Source organism: Psammomys obesus, unplaced genomic scaffold, assembly GCF_907164565.1.
Source record: "Psammomys obesus unplaced genomic scaffold, mPsaObe1.curated_primary_1811, whole genome shotgun sequence".
Taxonomy (NCBI): Eukaryota; Metazoa; Chordata; class Mammalia; order Rodentia; family Muridae; genus Psammomys; species Psammomys obesus.
The window spans coordinates 30,651,166-30,675,542 of record NW_026590062.1 but is presented as its reverse complement, the minus strand read 5'-3'; the positions used below and the strand labels follow the sequence as shown (position 1 = coordinate 30,675,542).

Genomic DNA, 24,377 nt, shown 5'->3' with positions numbered 1-24,377 from the left:
CCATTTCAAGAAAATGTACTTAGTACAAGCCATGACATGCACAGATTGCCCAGTGAGTGTGTCAGTTCTCCACAGCCCTCGGTGTAGTACAGAGTCCAGGCATTATCTGTGTTATCATTGACTGTGTTATTTTGACATGGTAATTATTTTGTACAGTTTGGCTGTAGGAAAAAAAAATATATTCATATATATTGTAGAATATACTTTGATGGATCATTTCTACTTCTATATTTATTTATTACTAGAAATAATTCTGTATTTACTTATTAAAATCAACCAATGCCTGAGGTTTTGATTGAACTTCTGAGTTGTGATCCTGGCTTTAGGATAAATGGTCCTGATATACAACTCTTGTCCAAGTGCAGCTGTTGGACTATCTTGGTCTGCTGGACTATCTTGGTGAAGAAGTCACATCACCAGCATAAGGGAGAGCCTTCCCTCCTTTACACTGGCAGTGGCAAGTGTAATGTCTGTAACTTGTAGTCTTTCTTATGTGCATAGCTCTACTAGCTTAATTTACCACCTCAATTAGCAAACAAGGTAATCCCCTACAAATATGACCACAGGCTAACTTGATCTATCTATCTATCTATCTATCTATCTATCTATCTATCTATCTATCTATCTAGTTTTTCAAGGCAGGCTGTCTCTGTGTGTCTCTGACTGCCCTGGAACTAGCTCTGTAGACCAGGCTGGCCTTGAATTCAGAGATCCACCTGCCTCTACCTTCTGAGTGCTGAGACTACGGTGTGCACCACTGTGTCTGGCTAGATAATTCATTATGACTCTTTTTCCAGTTGACTCTAGGTTGTTCCAGTTGATGGGTAAAACTAACAAGCATGATTTACCTCTTCTTAACTTGACATGAAAACACATTCACTATAACCTTCCTGTATGTGAGTATGTGTGTGTGTAGATATATATATATCTATATATATATCTACACACACACACACACACACCAGAAATTGGTACCAGGAGTAAGATAGCTATTGGGTGCTGATGTGTATATATATGATGCACCCAACAGCTATCTTACTCCTGGAACCAATTTCTGTTCAACAAATCTAGATTGCAGGCTTTTAAGGGGCATAGTCTACAGAATTTAGATACTTAAAGTCTTCTACTTTTTATGAGTTATGTCCAATCAAGAGACAGAATTTTAACTTCATGAATAATAGGGAACACGAGAACATTTCTTTATGGGCTGGCAGAATTAAAGGTTCAGCTGAAACCCATGTTTTTGAGGAAGGTCACTAGACAAGTTTTGGATCCTAGATCCAGATGGCTTGGGTTTTAATTTAGCTTTTCACTCTCGCTGAGTAGGTTCTTGGTGAAGTCACTCATTCCCTCTCCACTCCATTTCTTTATCTAAAAAATGAGCACATTCACTGGATGAATAAAACAGTGAAAAGAGTCCTCAGCTCCCGTCTGTTACAGGCAATGCTCAGTTCAGGCTTACTATTGTTATTACTTGCTCCAGGAGCATCAGTCTTTAATATTAACTTCTAGAGGAAGTGCCTGTGGCCAGCAGGTCACATGCAACAGAAACAATGTGACATGATTTGGTGAGAAGCATAGCATATCTAGGGAAACAGCACAGAGGGAGCCAAAGGCAACTGGAAACATGGCTGCTTTCACCACTCAGTGGTGACAGCTCAGACTGATGTCACTTTAGGGCCATCACCTGACTCATGAGGAGTTGATTGACCCTTATTTACAGAGTACTGTGTTGGGATAGTCTTAAAGGAAGGGAAAAGTAGTCTGAGGAATGTAAAAGTAGTCCAGGAATGTAGTCTGAGACTGGGAAGAAGTCTGTGTGGAGTGCATAGAGGCTGATATAATATAATTAAGTATAACGTGTGTGTGTGTGTGTGTGTGTGTGTGTGTGTGTGTATGGAGGGGGTTAACTATTGTTAACTTGTTTTAACCCAAGTCCCATTATTTCTAGTAACAATCAAGAATGTAACAAGAATGCAGAAAATCCTGATTATCCAGGGAATGGATTATCCAGGAAAACTGTGGGAATTAGGAAAGCCTTCTTAGTACTATTTTTTTCCATCCATGTCAGCAAGAGTTTACTGAATAGCCCTGTGTAACAGGTTCTGTGTTAGGTCTGTGCAACATAAGAAAAAGAGATACTATGTGTCTAACCATATCCCAGTGATCATGCAGGGCCATCAAGGAGTACATTTGTAACACTTTTTTCTTGTCCTATGATCAGAGGAAGAAACATTCTGAAATGGAGATACAAGGTAGATAAAAGAACATTAGAGAGAGAGAGAGGTCAAAGGTGTACCATTAGGTGAAAACTACACTCCAAACCCTGTAGCCTGTGGAACTGACAGACGTAACTGGAGAAGTGGATATTTTAGGTGAGAGCCTAAGGCAGAGATGCAGTGGACGATGCACATAGGAAAATGTTCTTGGTACATAGAGGTGGGAATGGTAAGGGGCCATTAGGAGACTCTGGACATTCAGGGGTGTCATGGAGAGGGAAGACAAAGATACTATAATGACAGACTTTTAGACAGTGGAAGCAGAAGATGAAAATGTAGGGAGATGGCCAGAGAAGTCAAGGGAGCAGAGAGTTTCTAGAAAGAGGTTCCAGAAGGGCCAGAAATAACAGAGGTTCAACAGGTAAAAGACTGGAAGATACCTGGAGGACCTGGTCACAGGGTTTCATAATTAGTCTTGATCTGAGCTATGTATTGGTGGAGATGGGACACTCAGTCACCCTGAAGTGTAAAGTAGGACAGCCGGCAAGTTTAAATTCCTTCTCAGCCAAGGCTCTAGAAATCCAGAGAAATAAAATCAGTGCAACAGGAAGTAGAGAAAAAAAATTAATGGCTTGATTGGAGTATATTGAGAGGTTAGGAGAAAGGCCAAAAGAAGGGGAAAGGTTGAAGACACAGGAGACTCTTGTGTGAAAGAGGAAAGGCATGCAGGCGTTTCCCTTATTTATGGCTTTGTATTTTATGGTTTCAGTTATTTATGGTCAACCAACTGAAGCCCCAAAACTTTCTGGAATTTTCCAGAAATTAATAATACAGAAGTTTTTAATGAGTCTTATTAAAGCATATTGTTATAATTACTTTATTTTGTTATTGTTTGTGTTTTTAGGATTCACTTTTATTATTTTTAATTATGTGTAGGTGTGTATGTCTGCACGTCTCTGGTTTCCACGTTCCCTGGAACTGTAGTAACAGACAGTTGTGAACTACATGATGTGAGAGGTGAGTACCAAATTCAAGCACTCTGTAAGAGTAGCAAATTCTACCACTGAGCTATCTCCATCCCCTTCTCCTGCACCTAATTAACAATCAAATGCTGTCCTAGGAATGCATAGGAAAATACACATAATTTCAGACATCCAAGGAATGTATCCTGTAATAGAGGAGGTGGTGACTATAATCATGACAGCCTGACCAATTTCAGTTACCTGTCAGAAAGGAGGAAGCCACAATTCCTGGTTTGTTGCAGCTGAATCCGAACATTATGAAGTTTCTGAGTCTGAAGGAGAGAAGAGGAGGGGTGTTGGGAAAGACTTCACGTCCACCACCTCAACTCCCTCTGTATTTAAAATTATGATTAAATCTACATCTTCACTAACATAGATACCAAGACTGCAAGACTCACAGTTTACTTCAAGTATTTTCTTATTCCATGGTATTTCTTAGGCCTAACATAATTCCATCTGAGCCTGAGTCTGGAAAGACATGCTAATTTGCCCATTTCTATTTTTTTCATAGGCTAACTCTGTCACTTTATAATATAATGAATAGTAAAGTTATGCAAAGAGTCCCTGGCTGCTCCAAGTACTGGGCTATCCATAGAGCATGCTTGTCTGACTAAGCATGGATCATGTTCTACTGGGCTATCCATGGAGAGTGCTCCTCTGACTATGCATGGAATATACTAGTTTGACTATGCATCGAGCATGCTCTTGAGTACTTGCATCTGTTTGCATACCGAGGAACAGATGTGCTTTCATTTTCCTAATCAAAATAACAGGAAGTATCATCATTCTTGAGGTACTGGTATTCATAACAGAAATGTAACCATAAAGAAACAGAACTGTGGAGAGTCTCTTGAGATCTATTGGGAAGGCATGGTATCTGGTACCTTCCCCCAACTAGGGATGAATAAAATAATCTTGATTCTCAAACAGTGTTCAGTCTACTGTAAGGACCCAACCCAAGAGGGCTAAACACTTCTATAGTTCTTTACTAAACTTCAGCTTGAAGGAACCTCTGCTTTTTTCAGCTGGACAGGTCATGGAAACTCTACCCTTGCAAAGGGAGCTGTGGGTACAACAGAAACATTTTTTCCTCCTCACTCTGACTAGTGAAACAGCTATGACACAATTTTTCTTTTCCTCAAGACACAAAATGATATTCTAAAGGAGAAGCCTCTCTTTCAGTGCCATAAAGTTGTTTAAAAATAAATTAGTTTAATAAAAGCTCCAATGAATGTCTCCTTAAGCATAGCTGTCCAAAGCCTCATATTTTAAGAATTCAGGGGAAAGGCTGTTCATTTCAGCCATTTCTCTACTGGATCCACTTCCTGGTATTTAGATTGCATCAGAATCAAAGCCAACCTACACTTTCAAAGGCCAGGCTTGTCCATTTTGCTGGTGAATGCATGCTATGTTACAGCTTTGCATTTATGCTTTGTTTTCTGAATCTGATTGTGATTCAGAGCCTGTAAGGTTGATGACTGGTTCATGAGAGCCCTCATATCTTACCTGCCAGGATAAGCTTGAGGGAATATTGCATGAATGAATGAAAGAATGATGAAAACTGGAAAACAGTGGTGGGGGTTGCTCAGCAGTCTAGTAAAGAGGATTACGAATTAGGTCGATTAGTAGGAAGAGGAAAGAATGTCGTTCTGAGCTAGCAGACCTGGGTCTTCTTGTCCCACAATGGCTTGCTTGACTTCACTCATCCAACAAACACTTCTTGAATTGCTAGGCATTGTGACAAGCCCAGAATAAGACAAAATTCCTTCCCAAACACACTGCTGGTGGTCAAGCAGATGACAGAGAGATGTGGGAGGAGATAGCACCATAGATAGCATGGAGCAGGTACTGCGCAGGAAGAGGCTTCTAAATCAGGCTGTTTCCCACGAGAGCTTTCTGAAGGAGATCATTGCTTCATGTCTTGAAGGATGCAAAGGGTCATGCAAAGCCTAACTGGGAAAACTCCCCCACTGTAGGGAAGGGGACTAGTGTGTGAGCTATTCTGCATCATGAAATACAGGAGGTGGCATTTCAGAGCTGACAGCCATCTCCAGAGATAAAGCAAGAGAAGTAACCTAAGCTACTTGGCCAAGTAAAAATGCCATTGAATCGATACGATTTGAGGTTGAGGGTAGAAGTTTAGAGATTAGATAACACTGGCTTCAAATCTAAGCTCTAATACACTCCAAACTCTCCAAGCTTAGTTTCCTTAGATGTCCAGTGGATTGGGTTATCTATTTTTGTACAGCAACTCTTCTCAATTGTAATGTCATTAGACAACATATATTTAGTAATTCTCAGGGTTGTTATGGATTGGGAATCTGGGTCTAGTTTAGCTGAGGCCTTTGCTTCAGGGTCTCTCACAAGGTTGCAATGCAACAAGTTAGCCAGGGCTGTGATGTTACCTCAGGACCCCAAAAGCTCATTACATGCCTCTGGCAGAATTTAGTTCCTCCCTAGACTGCCCAGAAGTTCTTTGCTGTATACATCACCTTCCTAACACAGTAGATGGCTCCTCCGAATTAAGGGAGGTATGGGTGTTGGCTGGCAAGACAGACAGCTCACTGAAGTGAATTCACATCACTATGACCACGCTGTTGGTTAGAATTCACAGGCTAGCCCAACCGTTCCGCGGGAAGGCTTACACAGGGAGTGAACACTAGGAAATCAGGATGTGGAGATTCCATCTTGGGAAAATTTGCCTTACCACTAATTTGTAGGATAGACCACCAACCAACGTTAGCTGTTATTATTATGCTGAATCAAGGAATTACCGGCCAGTGGAGGAATGTATGGGGGTGATCGAGTAACATAAGGTGACCTTGGACAAGCCAAATCACCCCATGCCTTTGAAACACCATTTTTGTCCTCAGCAAAATGTAAATACTTGGTCACAGGTGGGGAGAGTGTGAGGGGAGGGATGGGAAAAATATGTGAAAGCTTAAGCTTGTTTTTTCTAAGAGCAAACATCCCTTGGGCCGTTTCTGTTGGGGTCTTGCAGCCCGGCGTCTTCAGGGATTTCAGTATTCACCCTTTGGGTCTTTAAGGATTACATTGCTGGGAAGAACACAAAGAGAAAGTTTAAAGTATTTCTAAGGCTTTTTTTCTTCCTTTCCTTTTTTTAAACTACCTTTGCTTCTAAGGAGCCTGTGTGGGGTGGGCAGTGGGCAAAACCGAGAGAGAAAACAGACTGTATATGGGAAATTTCACGCTCCCGAGATAAAATGGTAATAAAATCTCATCCGGCTCCCGAGGCTTCACACAGGGGATGTTTATGGTGGAGGGAGCTCCCCCACACTGGAGCAGCTGCTTTCCTAGCTGTGACGTTTCCAGTCCTGCAGGGCAGCTCGGGTTACCGACTCTGTGGCCCCCTGCTCGGGCAGTTACCATACTCCCAAGCTTCGCAATCTCTTCGTCGTCCCGCCCCGGCCCCTGGCCGCCTCACTCTAGGCTCCAATACAAGGTGGATCACACACGGTGGGGTTGACCTTCTGCTCTGGGTAATTTTCCCCAGGGCAGGGTAACAGCGGGGAAGGACTTTTCTGAGGGTGGCAGAGTCCTCCCAAAAGCCAGCCCGGGCGCTTGAGGATGGACTTGGCAGTCATCCTTTCACAAAGGCGCGCTTCTCAGCAGGAAGTTTGGGTGGAGCGGAGCAGATCCGGAATGGAAACAAAGCTCATTTGAATCGTCATCCGAGGGACTGGCCTCTAGCAAGATGGGTACGCGGGACCCCAAGGAAGGGCGCGAACTCCAGTGTCTAACCTCATCATACTCTCCAGCTCTGCCAGCGCGCACAGTCGCGTCAGCCTGCAGCTGCACTGGCGCCTAGGGTCCCTCCAGCGCACAAGGGCAGCTCCTGCAGCGTAGTGGCCTATATGGAGGGTGGGGGATAGCCCAGGGGTAATCGGGAGGAGCCCAGACCAGACCCGGCCAGCGGCCTCACCTTCCCTGCCCTGCCGCTCCAGCAAACTACCGCAGTCTTAGAAAACCTAATGAGAACCAGACCTAGTGGCCTCTGGCAAACTTTCTCAGAGTCGCTGATTGGTCAATGGCCGAGAACTGTTGCCAATCAGCGCGCTGGGCGGGCCCTCAGTGCGGACCCGAGGTCCAAGTGGGAGACTGGTAGTTTGGCCCGCAGAGATACCCGGAGTGGAGGGCAGAGCCAGGGAGGAGCCAGCATGTCTCGGGACCCTACAGCCGGGCGGCTGGCACCGCCATCGCTGCTGCTGCTGCTGCTCTCGCGAGTCGGGGCTCTGCGTTCTGACGAGCTCTTTCCTTACGGAGAGGCGAGGGGGGACCAGCTGCTGCCGGAGGGCGACGACGAAAACTCAGTAGCGGTGAAGCTGGCAGTACCCCTACACTTCTACGACAGCCAGTTCACCAATCTCTACGTGAGTTCAGCTCTCGGGGGTGCGCGGCTGGGTGCGGGCCTCGTAGCTTTTCCCAGGGTGTCCATGGAGTGGAATAACTAACCCCCACGTTGAGCTGTCGGCCCTCTGGGGACTAGGCTTCACCGCAGTGCTGCAGCTTCCTAACCCCTACTGTGGAAGAGTAAGGATCGTCGTTCAAGGGAGAGGGAGAAAGGGTCGTGCCGCTCTACTTTGGTACCCTAGGCAGGAGTCGAAGCTACCAGTGCAATTTGCGTTTAGGGCGTTGAGAGACTGCGCAAAGCTATCCTCTCAGGACGCGGCGCCCAAGGCTTGCAGTAGTGGAAAGATGGAGGGGTTTGAAGGTGGCCCCACCTGCACCCCCACTGCAGAGGTGGGACCGTTACTGACAGTAGTTGAGCTGGTCGCCCTGGGTGTGTCTTCCTAACCTGTGATGAGAGGAGGGCTTCTTGACTGGAGCAGAGCTCCCTTCTCGCCAAGCGACGGCTGTGGCTGCCCTTGGGCTTAAGTGACTACCACCGTTTTGTCCTTCTAAAAATGTGTACGGGTGAGCTGAGCTCACGTGCCACCTCTTCCGCGTGAAAGTCAGGGACAGGGTTTTTTGTTGTTGTTGTTTGTTTGTTTTCGGATCCACCAGTGGGTTCGGATCCTGGAACTCAAGTTTGACAGCAGAGTGCTCTTACCTGCCGAACTGTCTCACCGGCCCTCTGGTCTTATTGCAGGTAGGCACCAATGGCATCATCTCCACCCAGGACTTCCCCAGGGAGACTCAATACGTCGATGATGACTTTCCTACTGACTTCCCAGCCATCGCCCCCTTCCTGGCTGACATAGATACCAGTCACGGCAGGGGCCGGATCCTGTACCGCGAGGACACCTCCCCAGCTGTGCTGAGTCTGGCCGCTCGCTATGTGCACACAGGCTTCCGGCCGACAGGGTCCAGCTTCACCCCCACCCACGCCTTCCTGGCCACCTGGGTGCACGTGGGCGCCTACGAGGTGGTCAGGCAGGGGGTCGCGCCATCAGGGGAGGTGAGTGAGGGATACCCTACAGCTGAACAAATTGAAGGGATGGACTTGGATTTTGAGTGGGAGCAAAGGAAATAGCTAGGAGTTTCAACAAGCTGCTCCCTTGTTGAACCGGATGAAACCAGTGCTTAGGCAACTTGGGTGTGAAGTCTGTTGTCTCTGGGAGCGTTCTAAGACTCCCTTAAGTGGCTAAGTAGGCAAAGAAAACTGCTTAAGTCAATAAGGGCCCCTGGGAAGCTTAAGGCACTTTACAGTTTATTTCTGGAATCACCTATAAGTACACAGACATTTCTAATAATTTGTTCATTGAAGGAAAAATTAGGAAATTTAAAAAGGAACAACTACTTATTTTCCTACCATTGTTAAAGCTTTTTTTGTTTTTTTTTTTTTGTTTTTGTTTTTTTTTTTTTTTTTTTTGTTTTGTTTTAATGAGCCAGGAGTGGTGGGTATGCCCTTAATCCTGGCACTGGGAAGGCAGAGGCAAGTGGAGCTCTGTGAATTCGAGGCCACCCTGTTCAACAAATCGAGTTCCATGACAGTCAGAATACACAGAGAAACCCTGTCTCCAGACATAACCTTTATCCCCCCCCCTTTTTTTTGTAGATTTCCCGCTGTTTCTTTTTTAATTTATTTATTTTTTCTTTATTAATTACACTTTATTCACTTTGTATCCCCCCTGTGGTTCTCTCCCTCCTCCCGACCCAACCCCTCCCTTCCTCCACCCTCTGCATGCATGCCCCTCCCCAAGTCCACTGATAGGGGAGATCTTCTTTTCCTTTCTTCTGATCCTAGTCAATTAGGTCTCATCAGGAGTGGCTGCTTTGTCTTCTGTGGCCTGGTAATGCTGCTTCCCCCTCGGGGAGGTAATTAAAGAGCAGGCCAATCAGTTCCTGTCAGAGACAGTCCCTGTTCCTATTACAATGGAACCCACTTGGATACTGAACTGCCATGGGCTACATCTGTGCAGGGGTCTTAGGTTATCTCCATGCATAGTCCTTGGTTGGAATATCAGTCTCAGGAAAGACCCCTGTGCTCAGATTTTTTAGTTCTGTTTCTCTCCTTGTGGAGTTCCTGTCCTCTCCAGATCTTTCTGTTTCCCACCTCTTTCCTAAGATTCCCTGCACTCTGCCCAAAGGTTGCCCATAAGTCTCAGCATCTACATTGATAGTCTGCAGGGCAGAGCTTTTCAGAGGTCCTCTGTGTCAGGCTCCTGACTTGTTCCCTCTTTTCTCCTTCTTCTGATGTCCAGCCTCTTTGCCTTTCTGGATAGGAATTGAGCATTTTAATTTTAGCAAGAGTCCTCCCTCTTGATTAGTTTCTTTAGGTGTACAGATTTTAGTAGGTTTATCCTATATTATATGTCTATATGAGTGAATATATACCGTGTGCATCTTTCTGCTTCTGGGATAGCTCACTCAGGATGATCTTTTCCAGATCCCACCATTTACCTGCAAATATCATGATTTCCTTGTTTTTTATTGCTGAGTAATATTCCATTGTGTAGATATACCACAATTTGTGCATCCATTCCTCCACTGAGGGACATCTAAGCTGTTTCCAGCTTCTGGCTATTACAAATAAGGCTGCTACAAACATGGTTGAGCAAATGTCCTTATTGTGTACTTGAGAATCTTTTGGATATATGCCTAGGAGTGGTATGGCTGGATCTTGAGGAAGTACTATTCCTAGTTGTCTGAGAAAGCGCCAGATTGCTTTCCAGAGTGGTTGTACAAGTTTACATTCCCACCACAAGTGGAGGAGGGTTCCCCTTTCTCCACAACCTCTCCATCTCTTGAGTTTTTGATCTTCGCCATTCTGATGGGTGTAAGGTGAAATCTTAGGGTGGTTTTGATTTGCATTTCCCTGATGGCTAATGAGGCTGAGCATTTCTTTAAGTGTTTCTTTGCCATTCGATATTCCTCCGCAGAGAATTCTCTGTTTAGCTCTGTACCCCATTTTTTAATTGGATTACTTGATTTTTTTGTTGTTTAACTTCTTTAGTTATTTATATATACTGGATATTAGCCCTCTGTCAGATATAGGGTTGGTGAAGATCCTTTCCCAATCTGTAGGCTGTCGTTTTGTTCTGAGGACAGTGTCCTTTGCTTTACAGAAGCTTTTCAGTTTCATGAGGTCCCATTTATTGATTGTTGCTCGTAGAGCCTGTGCTGTTGGTGTTCTGTTCAGGAAGTTGTCTCCTGTGCCAATGAGTTCAAGGGTATTCCCCACTTTTTCTTCTAAGCGGTTTAGTGTGTCTGGTTTTATGTTGATCCTTTGGACTTTAGTTTTGTGCAGGGTGATAAGTATGGATCTATTTGCATTTTTCTACATGTAGACTTCCAGTTAGACCAGCACCATTTGTTGAAGATGCTGTCTTTTTTCCATTGAATGGATTTGGCATCTTTGTCAAAAATCAGGTATCCATAAGTGTGTGGATTTATGTCAGGGTCTTCTATTCGATTCCATTGATCCACCAGTCTGTTTCTATGCCAGTACCATGCAGTTTTTAGTATTGTTGCTCTATAGTACAGCTTGAGATCAGGGATGGAGATACCTCCTGAAGCTCTTTTACTGTAGAGATTTGTAGAATTGTTTTAGCAATTCTGGTTCAAGGTCTGTAAAGAATTGTGTTGGTAATTTGATGGGAATTACATTGAATCTGTAGATTGCTTTTGGTAAGATGGCCATTTTTACTATATTAATCCTGCCAAGCCATGAGCATGGGAGATCTTTCCATCTTCTCATATGTTCCTCTAATTCTTTCTTCAGAGACTGAAAATTTTTTTCATACAAGTCTTTGACTTGCTTGGTTAGGTTCACACCAAGGTACTTTATGTCCTTTGTGGCTATTGTGAAGGGTGTTGTTTCCCTAATTTCTTTCTCAGCCCTTTTGTATACAGGAAGGCTACTGATTTTTTTGAGTTAATTTTGTATCCAGCCACTTTGCTGAAGGTGTTTATCAGCTGTAGGAGTTCCCTGGTAGAATTTTTGGGGTCACTCAGGTATACTATCATATCATCTGCAAACAGTGATACTTTGACTTCTTCCTTTCCAATTTGTATCCCCTTGATCTCCTTCAATTGTCTTATTGCTCTAGCTAGGACTTCAAGAACAATGTTGAAGAGATATGGAGAGACTGGGTAGCCTTGCCTTGTCCCTGATTTCAGTGGGATTGCTTTAAGTTTCTCTCCAATGAGTTTGATGTTGGCTATAGGCTTGCTGTATATTGCCTTATATTCAGGTATGTGCCTTGTATCCCTGATCTCTCCAATACTTTAAACATGAATGGATGTTGGATTTTGTCAAATGCCTTTTCAGCATCTAAGGAGATGATCATGTGGTTTTTCTCCTTCAGTTTGTTTATGTGGTGGATCACATTGACGGATTCCCCTACATGCCTGGGGTGAAGCCTGCTTGGTCGTAGTGGATGACATCTTTGATGTGTTCCAGCTATTTCTTAAGTACCTTATTGTTGCCGTTAACAATAGTGGGATCACAGTGTGCATGTTACTCTGCCACTTGCTTTTTCTGCTGGATAGCATATTCTTAGTCACTATATTTCTGTAACGTTTATTATAACTGTATAAGCTGGGGCTGGAGAGATGGCTCAGTGGTTAAGAGCACTGGCTGTTCTTCCTAAAGGTCCTGAGTTCAATTCCCAGCAACCACATGGTGGCTCACAACTATCTAGAATGAGATCTGGTGCTCCCTTTTGGCATGCGGGCAGAACACTATTAGTAAATAAATAAAATCTTTCAAAAAAAAAATAACTGTATAAACTCTCACCCAGTGCATTTGTAACAGTTTCTAGTGATCATTAAGGTTGTTTCCTTGTTTTTATTGTAATTAATACTATGAAATGCTTTTCAAAGTTTATTCATGTCTATGTGTCTCTCTGTGTGTCTTCTGGTGTTAGTGGGGCCAGAAGAGGGCTTGGATTCCCTGAAGTCGGAGTTACATACGAGCAGTTATGAGTTGCCTGATTGACATGGGTGCAGGGATTTGAGCTAGCATCCCATAAAGGCCACAAGTGCTGTTAACTGCTGAGCCACCTCTCCAGCCCCATGAAACACTTTTTAAAGAGTCAAATAATTGCACAGCCTTAGCTGACATGATAGGAAAGTGGAGGAAGGATGCACTTTTTAGTAAGCTCTTTGTAGCTTTTGCCACATTGCCTTTGAGGTAACAGTTAACATTCTTTCTGCAGGAGACTGTTTCGCAGCCCCACTGGAGAAAGCACCAACAGCCCTTCTCCAGTCTTTGGTCTTGGCAACATGTGAAGTGGGCATGGGTGGGCCAGGGTATATTGCCTCATTCCTGGTGTAGGCAGAGACAGAGTCCTCCTGTGAAATTCCACCTGCATGTAAAATGCTGTAGAACAGGAGCAAAACCCAGCTTGCTTCGACTCCTTCCAGCATTTCTTTGCTACGGAAATGAAGTGATGTCTTCCTGAAGAGGTTAAGGGCTCACCCACTGTCACTGTTACTAACCGACAGTGGCTGTGCTTGTTTCATGTTCTTAAACAGACTTTTGCTGAGGTCTGCCCTAGCAGATATCTGGAAATGAACAACATTTGAAGTCATGGTTTCTTACTTGACAGGTAACATCTAGTTTTATTTACTGACCAGCCTTGTAATGAATAGGTTTGACATCTCAGTTATAGTCCAACAGAACACCTCCTAACTCAAGCACTGCCTTCTTTGTGAAGGGCCCAGGGCCAGCTAGAGAGCTAGAGAAGCTAGGCTCCACTGTTAGGTTTCATTCATTCATATATATGTTTTTAAACATAATAGAAAACAAAATAAATATTTCTACTACAAGCAACTAGGTCATCAATTCTTATATTTCTATTTCTGTATAGTCTTCCAAAAGTTTCATTTATGAGTGAGAGTGTGTGCATACGTAAGTGTGCACATACATGCAGAGACCAGAGGTCAACTTTAGATGTCTTTGCTAGGGAGGGGTTCATCTTTTTTTTTAACTCAGGTTCTCTCTGGACCTGGAGCTCCCCAGTTAGGGTAGGCCTGCTGGCTGGTAGGCCCTAGGGTCTGCTTGGTTTAGAGCAGAGGTGACAAGTGTGCTGCCATTCCCTCTTTACGTGTGGCTGCTATGGATCAAACTCAGGTGCTCGGGTCCCACAGCAAGCGCTTTGTAGACTGTTCTGTCTTCCCAGCCTCTATTGTAATTCTACCCTCACAGCCCCCTCCCTCATTCCTCCCTTCTCTTCTCCTCAGAGAAGGAGAGGCCACTCATGAGTACCAGCCAATCCTGGCACATCAGGGAACAGCAGGACTAAGGGCATCCTCTCCCACTGAGGCCAGACAAGGCACCCCAGCTAGGTTTTCTCCCTCTCTTATACGTTTTTTGCAAGGCCTCTTTTCTGTGCATGAATCATGTAAGTTAGAATAAGAGTTGGGCCTTTTTTTTTTTTTAAGACTTCCAATATATGGTTAGCATCTTATTAATCATTGTAGCTTTAGTGCTAGGACAGTTCTTGGAGCCATATTTTCTTCAAAGAAAGTGTGAACTGGAGTGAAGTTGCTGTGAGGCACACTTCTGATGCCACTGTCGCTTTCAAATTACTGTTCTGCTTCCAAGGAGAGTTCAGCCGAATTGGCCCTTTACAACAGAAAAAAAAGAAAGATGTAGAAGAATTAGAGTGAGAAACATTTGCACAGAGGCTCTGGGATTTGAAGCTGAGCTGTAGGTCCCAACTGCGTTAAGGCTTATTTGGCCTGAAGGTTGCTGCACCAGGGAGGTGACTTTAGTTTGCTGATTTTCTCATTTCATCAGTAGCATTCTTCTTGTTTCTCCTTTTGGTTTTTTGTTTTGCATGTGTCTGTGTGTGTGTATGCACATTTACGGGGAGGTGCATGTATGTGCAGGTCACAGGACACCCTTAGGTTCCATCCACCTTTTAAAAATTACTTATTTATTGTGGGTGTGTATGTGTGAATGCTGTGACACCTGAGTTGTCACAGGACAACTCTGGAGTCCGTTCTTTTTTTCTATTAAGTTTTTGTGGGGTCTGGGGATGGAACCCTGGTCATCAGGCTTGCTTGTAAGTGCCTTCAACCTGCTGAGCAATCTTTCCAGCTCCCTCTCAGGTCATTTTCAGGTACATCACCCTCTGACCTGGAGTTTACCAGGTAAGCTGGGATTGCTGGTTGGTGAGCCCTGCAGTGGGTAGGGCTGCCTACTCAGCAGTTTGATGACAGACCCGTGAGTGACACCATGACTGTCCTTTTTCAGTGTGTGTTCTCAGGATCAAACTCAGGTCCCCATGCTTGAATAGCAAGTATTTGACACTCTGAACCATTTCCCCACTCTTCTTTCTGGGACAGGAACACAGGTCCTCATGAAGGTTAGGTGGGCCCTTTATGACTGAGCCACATCCAAAGTTCCAATAGTTCTGTTTTCGTTAAGCAAATCAGTAACAAGATAGAACATGCTTGCAGCAGTGGTCTTGGAAGAAATGGTTTTTCTGTCCTTTTTTTCTAAGCTGTAGAATGAGCTGACAGTACCAACTTCACAGGATTTTCCTAAGATTAACCAGGTGATTTTTTTTTTTAAAGTAGCCACTGTCATCATGGAAATCTGTTATGTGTAGGTGCTCAGCTGTGTTGGCTTGATAAGCCCAGGTTTTGTTTTTTTTTTTTTTGTTTCTGCCACATGAAACATGTTCTTGCCATGCTGCAGTAGAACTTCGTTATTTAAGGATTTGGTTGTTATATTCCATTGTATTCTCTCTTTCTCTTCTCTTTCCCTTCTTCTTCCTACTTCCCCCTCTCTCCCTCCCCCTCCCTCCTCTCTGTGTGATGTATGTAAATATGTATGTCTGTGTAAAATGTGTGTGCACATAGGTTGTATTTATGTATATATGTATTTATGTTGTATGTGAAAATGTGTCTGTGCATGATGTATACGTGTATGAGTGTATTGTGTGTATGTTTGTAAGTGTGTATGAATGTGTCTGTATGATGTGTGTGGTATAAGTGTGTTTACATGTGTGTCTGTATGGTGTGTGTATGATGTGTATATGCATATGTGTGCATGGTGTGTGTGTGTATGGTGTTTGTATTGTATGCATAGTATGTGTGTATGATGTGTGTATGGTGTATGTGCATGCTGTATATGGTGCGTGTGTATGGTGTCTACAGTATGTGTGCTTCTATGATCTTCATGGTGCACATGTAGAGCTTGGGAGAAGAACCTCCTGGTACCAGTTCTCCCCTTTTACGTGGGTTCTTGGAATTGAACTCCTGATTTTAAGGCAGGGGCTTTAGTTGCTGAGCCACCTCTCGCCCTCTCTGTAAGGACTCTTTAAATGGAGGATTTTTGAAGCACTGTTTTTTGTTTTTGTTTTTGTTTTTTGATGGGGAATTGGGTGGTAAAATTCTGTAGACTTCTTGTCTCTTTAACTTTGCTGCTCAGGTATTGCCATAGGCTGGGTGGGCTTCAGGATTTGATCTGTTCTTTGAGAGCTGTGTGCCCAGGGCGTGTTTCAGTTACTCCTGTGAAAAGCTCTTCTGAATACTACAAAAGCCCTCGGATTGTGCTCTTGCTTTGACAGATTTTTTTTTAGAGTAGATTTTGGCATACATTAATCTCCTCTGCCTGGAGGATTCTGTGATTTCTACATAGTTTTCTTACATCAGGTGTAGTAATCTTCATATTACAGTTACTGGAAACTTGACATCAGAGGAATGATGTCTTCACAGGATAGAGTGTTTCTGTTGCTGTTGATTAACTCTGTGATGTTCACTTTCGGTATGATAGAATGCTTTACCTGGCACGCAGGAATGTCATACTGTAGCTGCATAAAAATGAACAGATAAAAAAGTGTTTGTCCATTCAGTTAATCTGAGGTTTCTTGAACTGTTACTTCATAGAGCCAAGACACTAAGGCTGGAAGATCTGAGTACCGATGTGTGCTCTTGTTGTTCTGTTGTTTTTGTTTTTTGGAGAATGCTGTTGTGTCTCATCTGGGGGGTGGTGTTATCAAGAACTGATATGTGGAATGTTTTTGTTGACTAGGAATTCCATTTTGGTTGGAAGGACCACAAGGATAGGAATTATGAATGAGGTGGCAGGGGAGCTTGTACTGAGCTAAGCTGTGTCCTGGAGAAGGATGGGAGTGTTGAGGTTTTGGAAGAGATGGAATCCAAAGCTTGAGGCTACTGCTCACGTTGTGTCTGTCATCAGGAAGCACAGAAAGATGGATGTTGGTTCTAAGCATCTTTTCTCCTTTGGATGCAGTCTAGGATCTAGCCCAGGGAATGGTGCTGCCTATATTTAGGGTGGGTCTTTCCACCTTAATTAACCCAATCAAGATGATTTCTCAGAGATAAGTGCAGTGGCTGTTTCCTTGATGATTCTGAATACTGTTAGAGCGATGGTCCACAGTATTCATCAGAGTTGATGCTATGTGTCTATGGACAACACTTCAACGTAGGGATGTTGCATGTTGAGTTGGTGCAGAGATGACAGTCATTGATCAAGAACTTTGGATTTGACTGGAGCTTTTTAAGTTCTGGGGCCACAATCCATAAAAACGGTGTGTGTGTACTTTACCACAAGCCTGTGAAGACAACGAGAATAAAGAATAGCTTCATAAAGAATAGATATAGTAAAATGAGTTAAAAAAAAAAACTGCTAAGGTGAAGACTACGTATGAAGGAGGACGCACTAAGGGAATGTGGAAGTGCTGGACATTTTTTCTTAACTTTGCAGTACAGAGGCAAATAGGGAACACCCTATGAATGCCAGCGTCCCCACAGGAATGGGGACGAAAAGCACACAAAGTGGAGGTTGGTGTTCATACCAAGTGTGGGAGGACAGAATACAGTGGTCTGGAGACAGGACAACCAGCCCTTGTTTCCAACAGTGGATCACCTCATTTCTGATTTGTTACCCTTTTGGTAAGGTTGGGTAGGTCAATCCTACCCTTGTGGAAAAGATGGCATTCTACTGGCTGATGTTTGCCCTTGCCAAATGGCATGTTTTATTTCTATCACGTGGGTCTGCCAGTGTCATATTAACATCAAAAGGCCATATTCTGTATGTGGAAAAGGCATGCAGGCTCCTGCATGATTTCTGCGAAGGCTTTTGGTTCTGTGTCTGAGCAGGAAACAGGAGACTTTGCAATCAGGCAACTCTGGCCTGCTCCTCTTTACTGCTCATCACCCTGTGGAGGGCCCCTCCTCTCCTTTCTGGGATCCCAAGGAAGTTGGGAACCAGTGATCCTTGTGTAGGACTGGGCAGTCCATCTGACGGTGTCCCTGCCTTCAAAGCCTATGTGGAAGGCTGTTGGAAAGCTTGTCTCTGGGAATGTGAGGGCCTTTCCCTTTACAAACCAGTCAGAGGGTGTTTGCGAGGAGGACCTTTGAAGTGGCCTCTTAGCGATTCTGTGTGGAATCTGTAACCCTGACAAGGGATCTGTTCATGTGTGGTAGTTTTCAAGTAGCTCAGCTCTTTTGGAGTGTACTTTGGGGTCATAAATTATATTAAAAGGAAGTTTTTGTTACTTTTTCCTGTGGTATTTGCCTATTTTAATGGAGACAAGAAAGTTAAACACTTGTCTTAGTGAATACTTATCCGAAAGGTGAAACAGAAAAGACACTGAAGGCCTTTTAGTTGTCTTGAATAAATAAAGCGCTAAATGTACAGATTTCTTAGTTAAAAGCCAGGCTGTCCCATCACAACCCTCCTTGCTTCTCCCCAGGCCTCCTACCCACCCTGTTTTCCAAATATAGACAGCCCTTATCTTACTAGGTTGATTGTGGCCACCATGCCTGGGACGTCCACAGTTGGTTATTTAAAGATGGGATTCTTAGTTCCACTTTTTATCTCCCTAGTTGAACTTTGTTGTGACTGAAATTAAACTCTTTTTTTTTTTAGAGGATAAACAACAGAAATTTATTTTTTATAGCCTTTGGACTGAAGGTCCAAACTGCTTACAGGGTCAATGTACTTTGTGAGATGGTTTCTATGTTCATAGGGAGTATCTTCTGCTTTTTCCTTACACAGTCACAGACTATATTCCCACAGGCCTCTTTATAAAGGAACTAATGCCACTCAAGAGGCATTTCATTTTACAGAACAATCACTCCAAACCTCACATTCTAACACCATCACTAAAGAGTTCAGGATTTCAACATATCAATCTGTGGTCAAAGAGACACAATGGCAAATAAGATACAAGAAGCTGAGGAAGTATCAAACATTATTGTGAAGGTGAATGTGGAACACACATGGCAGAAACCAAAAACTTAGGAGCCAGAAAAAAAGAACAGACAATGGGGCCAGGAATCAACCCTCAAAGTGCCCCCTTCCCTGTATCCTGTTCCCCAGTCCTGAGTTTTCTCTAGCAAGTCTCCAGCCCCTAAAAGCCTATCTGGTACCTGACTTAGACGAGTAGTTTTTACTATGTGTGTTTCACATTCATTTTCAGTTTTCCTCTTAGTATTTGGAGCTGTTATAACCAACTTTTAGGCTCTTGTTCTCATGTTTTACATTGCTCAGACACTAATTAGCCTCATTCACATATAATGCAGCATTATCTACTGTTATGGTTCAGACATAGCTTTCTTTTTAAAAATTTTTTTTTATTTTTTATTTTTGCATTTTCTATTTTTTTATTTTTAATTACACTTTATTTACTTTGTATCCCCCCTCTAGTTTCCTCCCTCCTCCCCTCCCAATTTCTCCCTTTCTCCCCCTTCTCCACACATGCCCCTCCCCAAGTCCACTGGTGGGGGGGCTTTCTTTTTCTTCCTTCTGATTCTAGTCTGTTAGGTCTCATCAGGAATGGCTGCATTGTCTTCCTCTGTGGCCTGGTAAGGCTGCTCCCCGATCAGGAGGAGGTGATCAAAGAGCAGGCCAATCAGTTCCTGTCAGAAGCAGTCCCTGTTCCCATTACTATGGAACCCACTTGGACACTGAACTGCCATGGGCTACATCTGTGCAGGGGTTCTAGGTTATCTCCATGCATGACACCTGGTTGGAGTATGAGTCTCAGGAAAGACCCCTGTTATCAAATTTTTTGGTTCTGTTGCTCTCCTTGTGGAGTCCTGTCTTCTCCAGATCTTACTATTATTTCCCTTAAAGCAACTAGCCTCACCCTCCCTGAAGGATGTGTGTTCTGCATGTACCCGAGCTAAAACTTAAGAGATTCTAACCTTTGGAGGAAGAGTCACGCTTTGCTAATGAGATAATTGACAACTATAGTAGGTGGGAACTGAATACATGAACTTTTTTTTTAAACAGGGAAGGCAGTCAGACTCTTCCAGATAGAGAATGCAGAGAAGAAGTACATAGATTTGGTTTTCCTTAGAAATCATATTAATACCTGCATTTCTTTGTCCTATTAACCCAACCTCAAAGCCAAACTTTAGTATTGGATGTTGGAAAGGTAAAGCTAACATTTGAGAAGTTCTAGAACAAGACAGGAAAAAAACCAAGAACGAAAACCACAAGGACACATTCATTCCTTGTATCCAAATATGAGGTTCTTCCCCGTGCCCACTTTTGTCTTCTTTAGCAAAATGGGGAGTTAATGGTACCTGTAAATGATTCTTATAGCATTTACCTTCTTTATAAAGCATTTAAAAACACCCTTCCCAGTTCCCTATTAAATTGTGAAACAAATATGATCTAGTGAGAGCAGCAGGCTAAAGTGTCTAAGACAATTCAACATCTCCTAATTAATTCTTTGTTGGAAGAAGGTGGTAAAGGCAGAAAGGGTTCTGTCGAAACTGAGTAATGAAATACCAAGGAGTAATTCCAGAGTCACCAGGGTGTTAATTCATCCTGTCTGTCCTCTGTCTGCTTTGGCTCCTGCAGTGTTTATCTACATTCCCTGGCTGCCACTGTGACACCACCCCACCCCCACTTTGATGTCCTGAACACTCCTTTCTCTGTGGCCTCTGACACCACCCCTTTCCCCAGTACTTCTCCTAACATTCCAATCCTGGCTGTTTGCCTCTTCTAAAATGCTGGCTCTTGGTACATAGACACTGACCTTAGCTCATTCCTGGAGCATCAAACATGTGGCTTAGCAGGTACTCAGTGCTGTTGAATTAACATTCAAGCGGGTTAATGAATGGAGTTTAAAACCAAACCAGGCAACATGAGCTGAATGCATACCAGAAACCATCCAAGCAGGTGCTGAAGAATAGAAGGAGTTCCATAGGGAATCACAATACTCAACTCCCCAGGGGGAGGTGCTTGATGGTAGGATTTTCTAGGTGCAAAGAAATAGGAACACAGCACATAGGAGGAGTGGGGACCATTGAACAGTGAGCTGAGGGTGTAGTGGAGCTGAGCCTGAGAGGGGCTATTGGCTCATAGCAGACACCTCTGAATGGCCTGCTCTGTTGCAGGACATGAGCTCTGTCTTGAGACTGGCTGACTGGCTGCCATCACTGCTCATTGCCTGACCTTAAACACATTTGCAACCTCCTAGGTCTCTTTCCCCATTTGCAGTGTGACAAGATAACTCATGTAAAGAGATTGATACGGAAAAGAATTTGGCTGTGAGAGCAGTAAGGTCTTTCTCATCAGCCGGTTCCTGACTGAGCATCTTGGGCATTGTGATAGGTATTCTCCACCAACCAAATAAACCAATTCAAGCCAAATTAAAGTATATAAAGGCAGGTTTGTTGGATAGCGCTCAGTGGGTTCACCAGTCCCAAAAGAATGGGGCCAGAAAAGTCATCATGCAGAGGGAGACAGAAAGGTGGAGGGGGGAGACAGACACAAACAAAGAGAGAGAGAGAGGTCTAAAACCATACACATTGAATGAATGAATGATATAAATGAGAGATGCTCAGATGCAAAATTACGAACTAGGACTAAGTAAGGGAATGAGCAGGTTAATTTTGCTCCTTGTTGCAGTCTCTCAAAAAGAGTTTGAACTGGAGAAGCTTGCAGCCTTAACAATTCTAAATATACTGTTTTAAAGTGTTTTGTTGTTGGTGGTTAGAATTTCATACCTTCATACAATCTTTTTTTAAAAAAAAAAATTTGATTACAATTTATTCACTTTGTATCCCAGCTGTAGCTCCCTCAGTCATCCCTTCCCAATCCCATCATCTCTCCCTCTTCTCCTCCCATGCCCCTTCCCTAGTCCACTGATAGGGGAGGTCTTCCTCCCCTTCCATCTGACCCTAGCCTATCAGGTCTCATCAGGACTGTCACCATTGTCTTCCTCTGTGGCCTGGTAAGGCTACACCCCCCTGAGGGGGAGATGATCAAAGAGCAGGCCAATCAGTTCATGTCAGAGACAGTCTCTGTTCCCCTTACTAAGGAGTTCATTTAGAGACTGAGCTGCCATGGGCTACATCTGTGAAGGGGTTCTAGGTTATCTCCATGAATGGTCCTTGGTTGGAGTATCAGTCTCAGAAAAACAAACCCTGGGCCCAGGGTTTTTGGTTCTGTTGCTCTCCTTGTGGAGTTCCTGTCCTCTCCAGGTCTTTCTGTCTCCCCCTTCTTTCATAAGATTCCCTGCACTCTGCCCAAAGTTTGGCTATGAGTCTCAGCATCTGCTTTAGTACCCTGCTGGGGAGAGTCTTTCAGAGGCCCTCTGTGGGTAGGCTCCTGTCTTCTTCCTTCTTTTCACCCTCTTCCATTTGCCTTTCTCAACAGGGATTGAGCATCTTACCCAGGGTCCTCCTTTCTTAGCTTCTTTAGGTATACAGATTTTAGTATGATTATCCTATATTATATGTCTAATATCCACTTATAAGTGAGTATATACCAGGTGTCTTTCTGCTTCTGGGATACCTCACTCAGGATGGTCTTTTCTAGTTCCCACCATTTGCCTGCAGAATTTATGATTTCCTTTTTAATTGCTGAGTAGTATTCCATTGTGTCAGTGTACCACAATTTTTGTATCCATTCCTCAATTGAGGGACATCTGGGTTATTTCCAGATTCTGGCTATTATGAATAAGGCTGCTATGAACATGGTTGAGCAAATATCCTTATATATTTGAGCATATTTTGGATATATACTTAGGAGTGCTATCTGAGAAAGATGCTATCTTTTTTTCCATTGTATGGTTTTGGCATCTTTGAAAAAATCAGGTGTCCATAAGTGTGTGGGTTTATTTCTGGGTCTTCTATTTGATTCCATTGGTCCACCTGCCAGTTTCTATGCCAGTACCATGCAGTTTTTATAACTGTTGCTCTATAGTACAGCTTGAGATCAGGGATGGAGATACCTCCAGAATTTCTTCTATTGTAGAGGATTGTTTTAGCGGTTTTGGGTTTCTTGTTATTCCATATGAAGTCGCGAATTTTTCTTTCAAGGTCTGTAAAGAATTGTGTTGGTAATTTGATGGGAATTGCATTGAATCTGTAGATTGCTTTTGCTAAGATGGCCATTTACTTTGTTATTCCTGCCAAGCCATGAGCATGGGAGATCTTTCCATTTTCTGATATCTTCTATTTCTTTCTTAAGAGACTTGAAGGTTTTTTCATACAAGTTTTTGACTTGCTTGGTTAGAGTTGCACCAAGGTACTTTATGTCCTTTTTGGCTATTGTGAAGGATATTGTTTCCCTAATTTCTTTCTCAGCCTAATTGTCTTTTGTATACAGGAAGGCTACTGATTTTTTTTTTTTTTGAGTTAATTTTGTATGCAGCCACTTTGTGTTTATCAGCTGTAGGAGTTCCCTGGTAGAATTTTTAGGGTCACCATGTATACTATCATATCATCTACAAATAGTAATACTTTGACTTCTTCCTTTCTGAAGTGAATACCCTTGATCTTCTTTAATTGTCTTATTGCTCTACCAAGGACTTCAAGAACTACGTTGAAGAGATATGGAGAGAGTGGGCAGCCTTGCCTTGCCCCTGATTTCAGTGGGATTGACTTAAGATTCTTTCCATTTAGTTTGATGTTGTCTATAGGTTTGCTATATATTGCCTTTACTGTGTTTAAGTAAGTGCCTTGTATCCATGATCTCTCCTGGACTTTAAACATAAATGAATTTTGAATTTTCTCAAATGCTTTTTCAGCATCTAAGGAGATTATCATGTTTTTTTTTTTTCTTTCAGTTTGTTTAATGGTAGATTACATTGACTGGTTGCTGTATATTGAACCACCCCGGCATACCTGGGATGAAGTCTACTTGGCCATAGTGGTTGATATCTTTGTGTTCTTCGATCCGGTTTGCAAGTATTTTGTTGAGTATTTTTGCATCAGTGTTCATAAGGGAGGTTGGCCTGAGATTCTCTTTCTCTGTTGGGTCTTTGTGAGGTTTAGGTATCAAGGTGACTGTGGCTTCAAAAAATGAGTTTGGCAAAGTTCCTTCTGTTTCTATTTTGTGGAATAGTTTGAAGAGTATTGGTGTTAGCTCTTCTTTGAAGGTCTGGTAGAATTCTGCACTGAAACCATCAGGCCCTGGGCTTTTTTTTTTTTTTTTAACCAGGGAACTTGATGACGGTTTTTATTTTGGGAGGGGGGTATAGGACTGTTTAATCTATTGGCCTAATCTTGTTTTAGCTTTGGAAAATGGAATCTATCAAGGAAATTGTCCATTTCTTTTAGATTTTCAAATTTTTGTGTTGTATAAGCTTTTGAAGTAAGACCTAATGATTGTTTGGATTTCCTAGGTGTCTGTTGTTATGTAACCCTTTTCATTTCTGATTTTGTTGATTTGGATGGTGTCTCTCAGCCTTTTAGCTAGTTTGGCTAAGGGTTTGTCTATCTTGTT

At 43.2% G+C, this 24,377-nt stretch overlaps 1 protein-coding gene across 1 annotated transcript in view; it reads left to right on the top strand.

Moving 5' to 3' along the window:
- Window positions 1-7,347: 7,347 nt before the first annotated feature.
- Nid2 (nidogen 2) overlaps window positions 7,348-24,377 on the top strand; it is a 70,293-nt gene continuing 53,263 nt past the window's right edge. Inside the window, exons 1-2 of the mRNA XM_055605870.1 lie at window positions 7,348-7,632; window positions 8,352-8,660. Of these exons, the coding sequence (XP_055461845.1) occupies window positions 7,420-7,632; window positions 8,352-8,660 (522 nt within the window). The 5' untranslated portion in view covers window positions 7,348-7,419. The remainder of the gene's footprint in view (window positions 7,633-8,351; window positions 8,661-24,377) is intronic.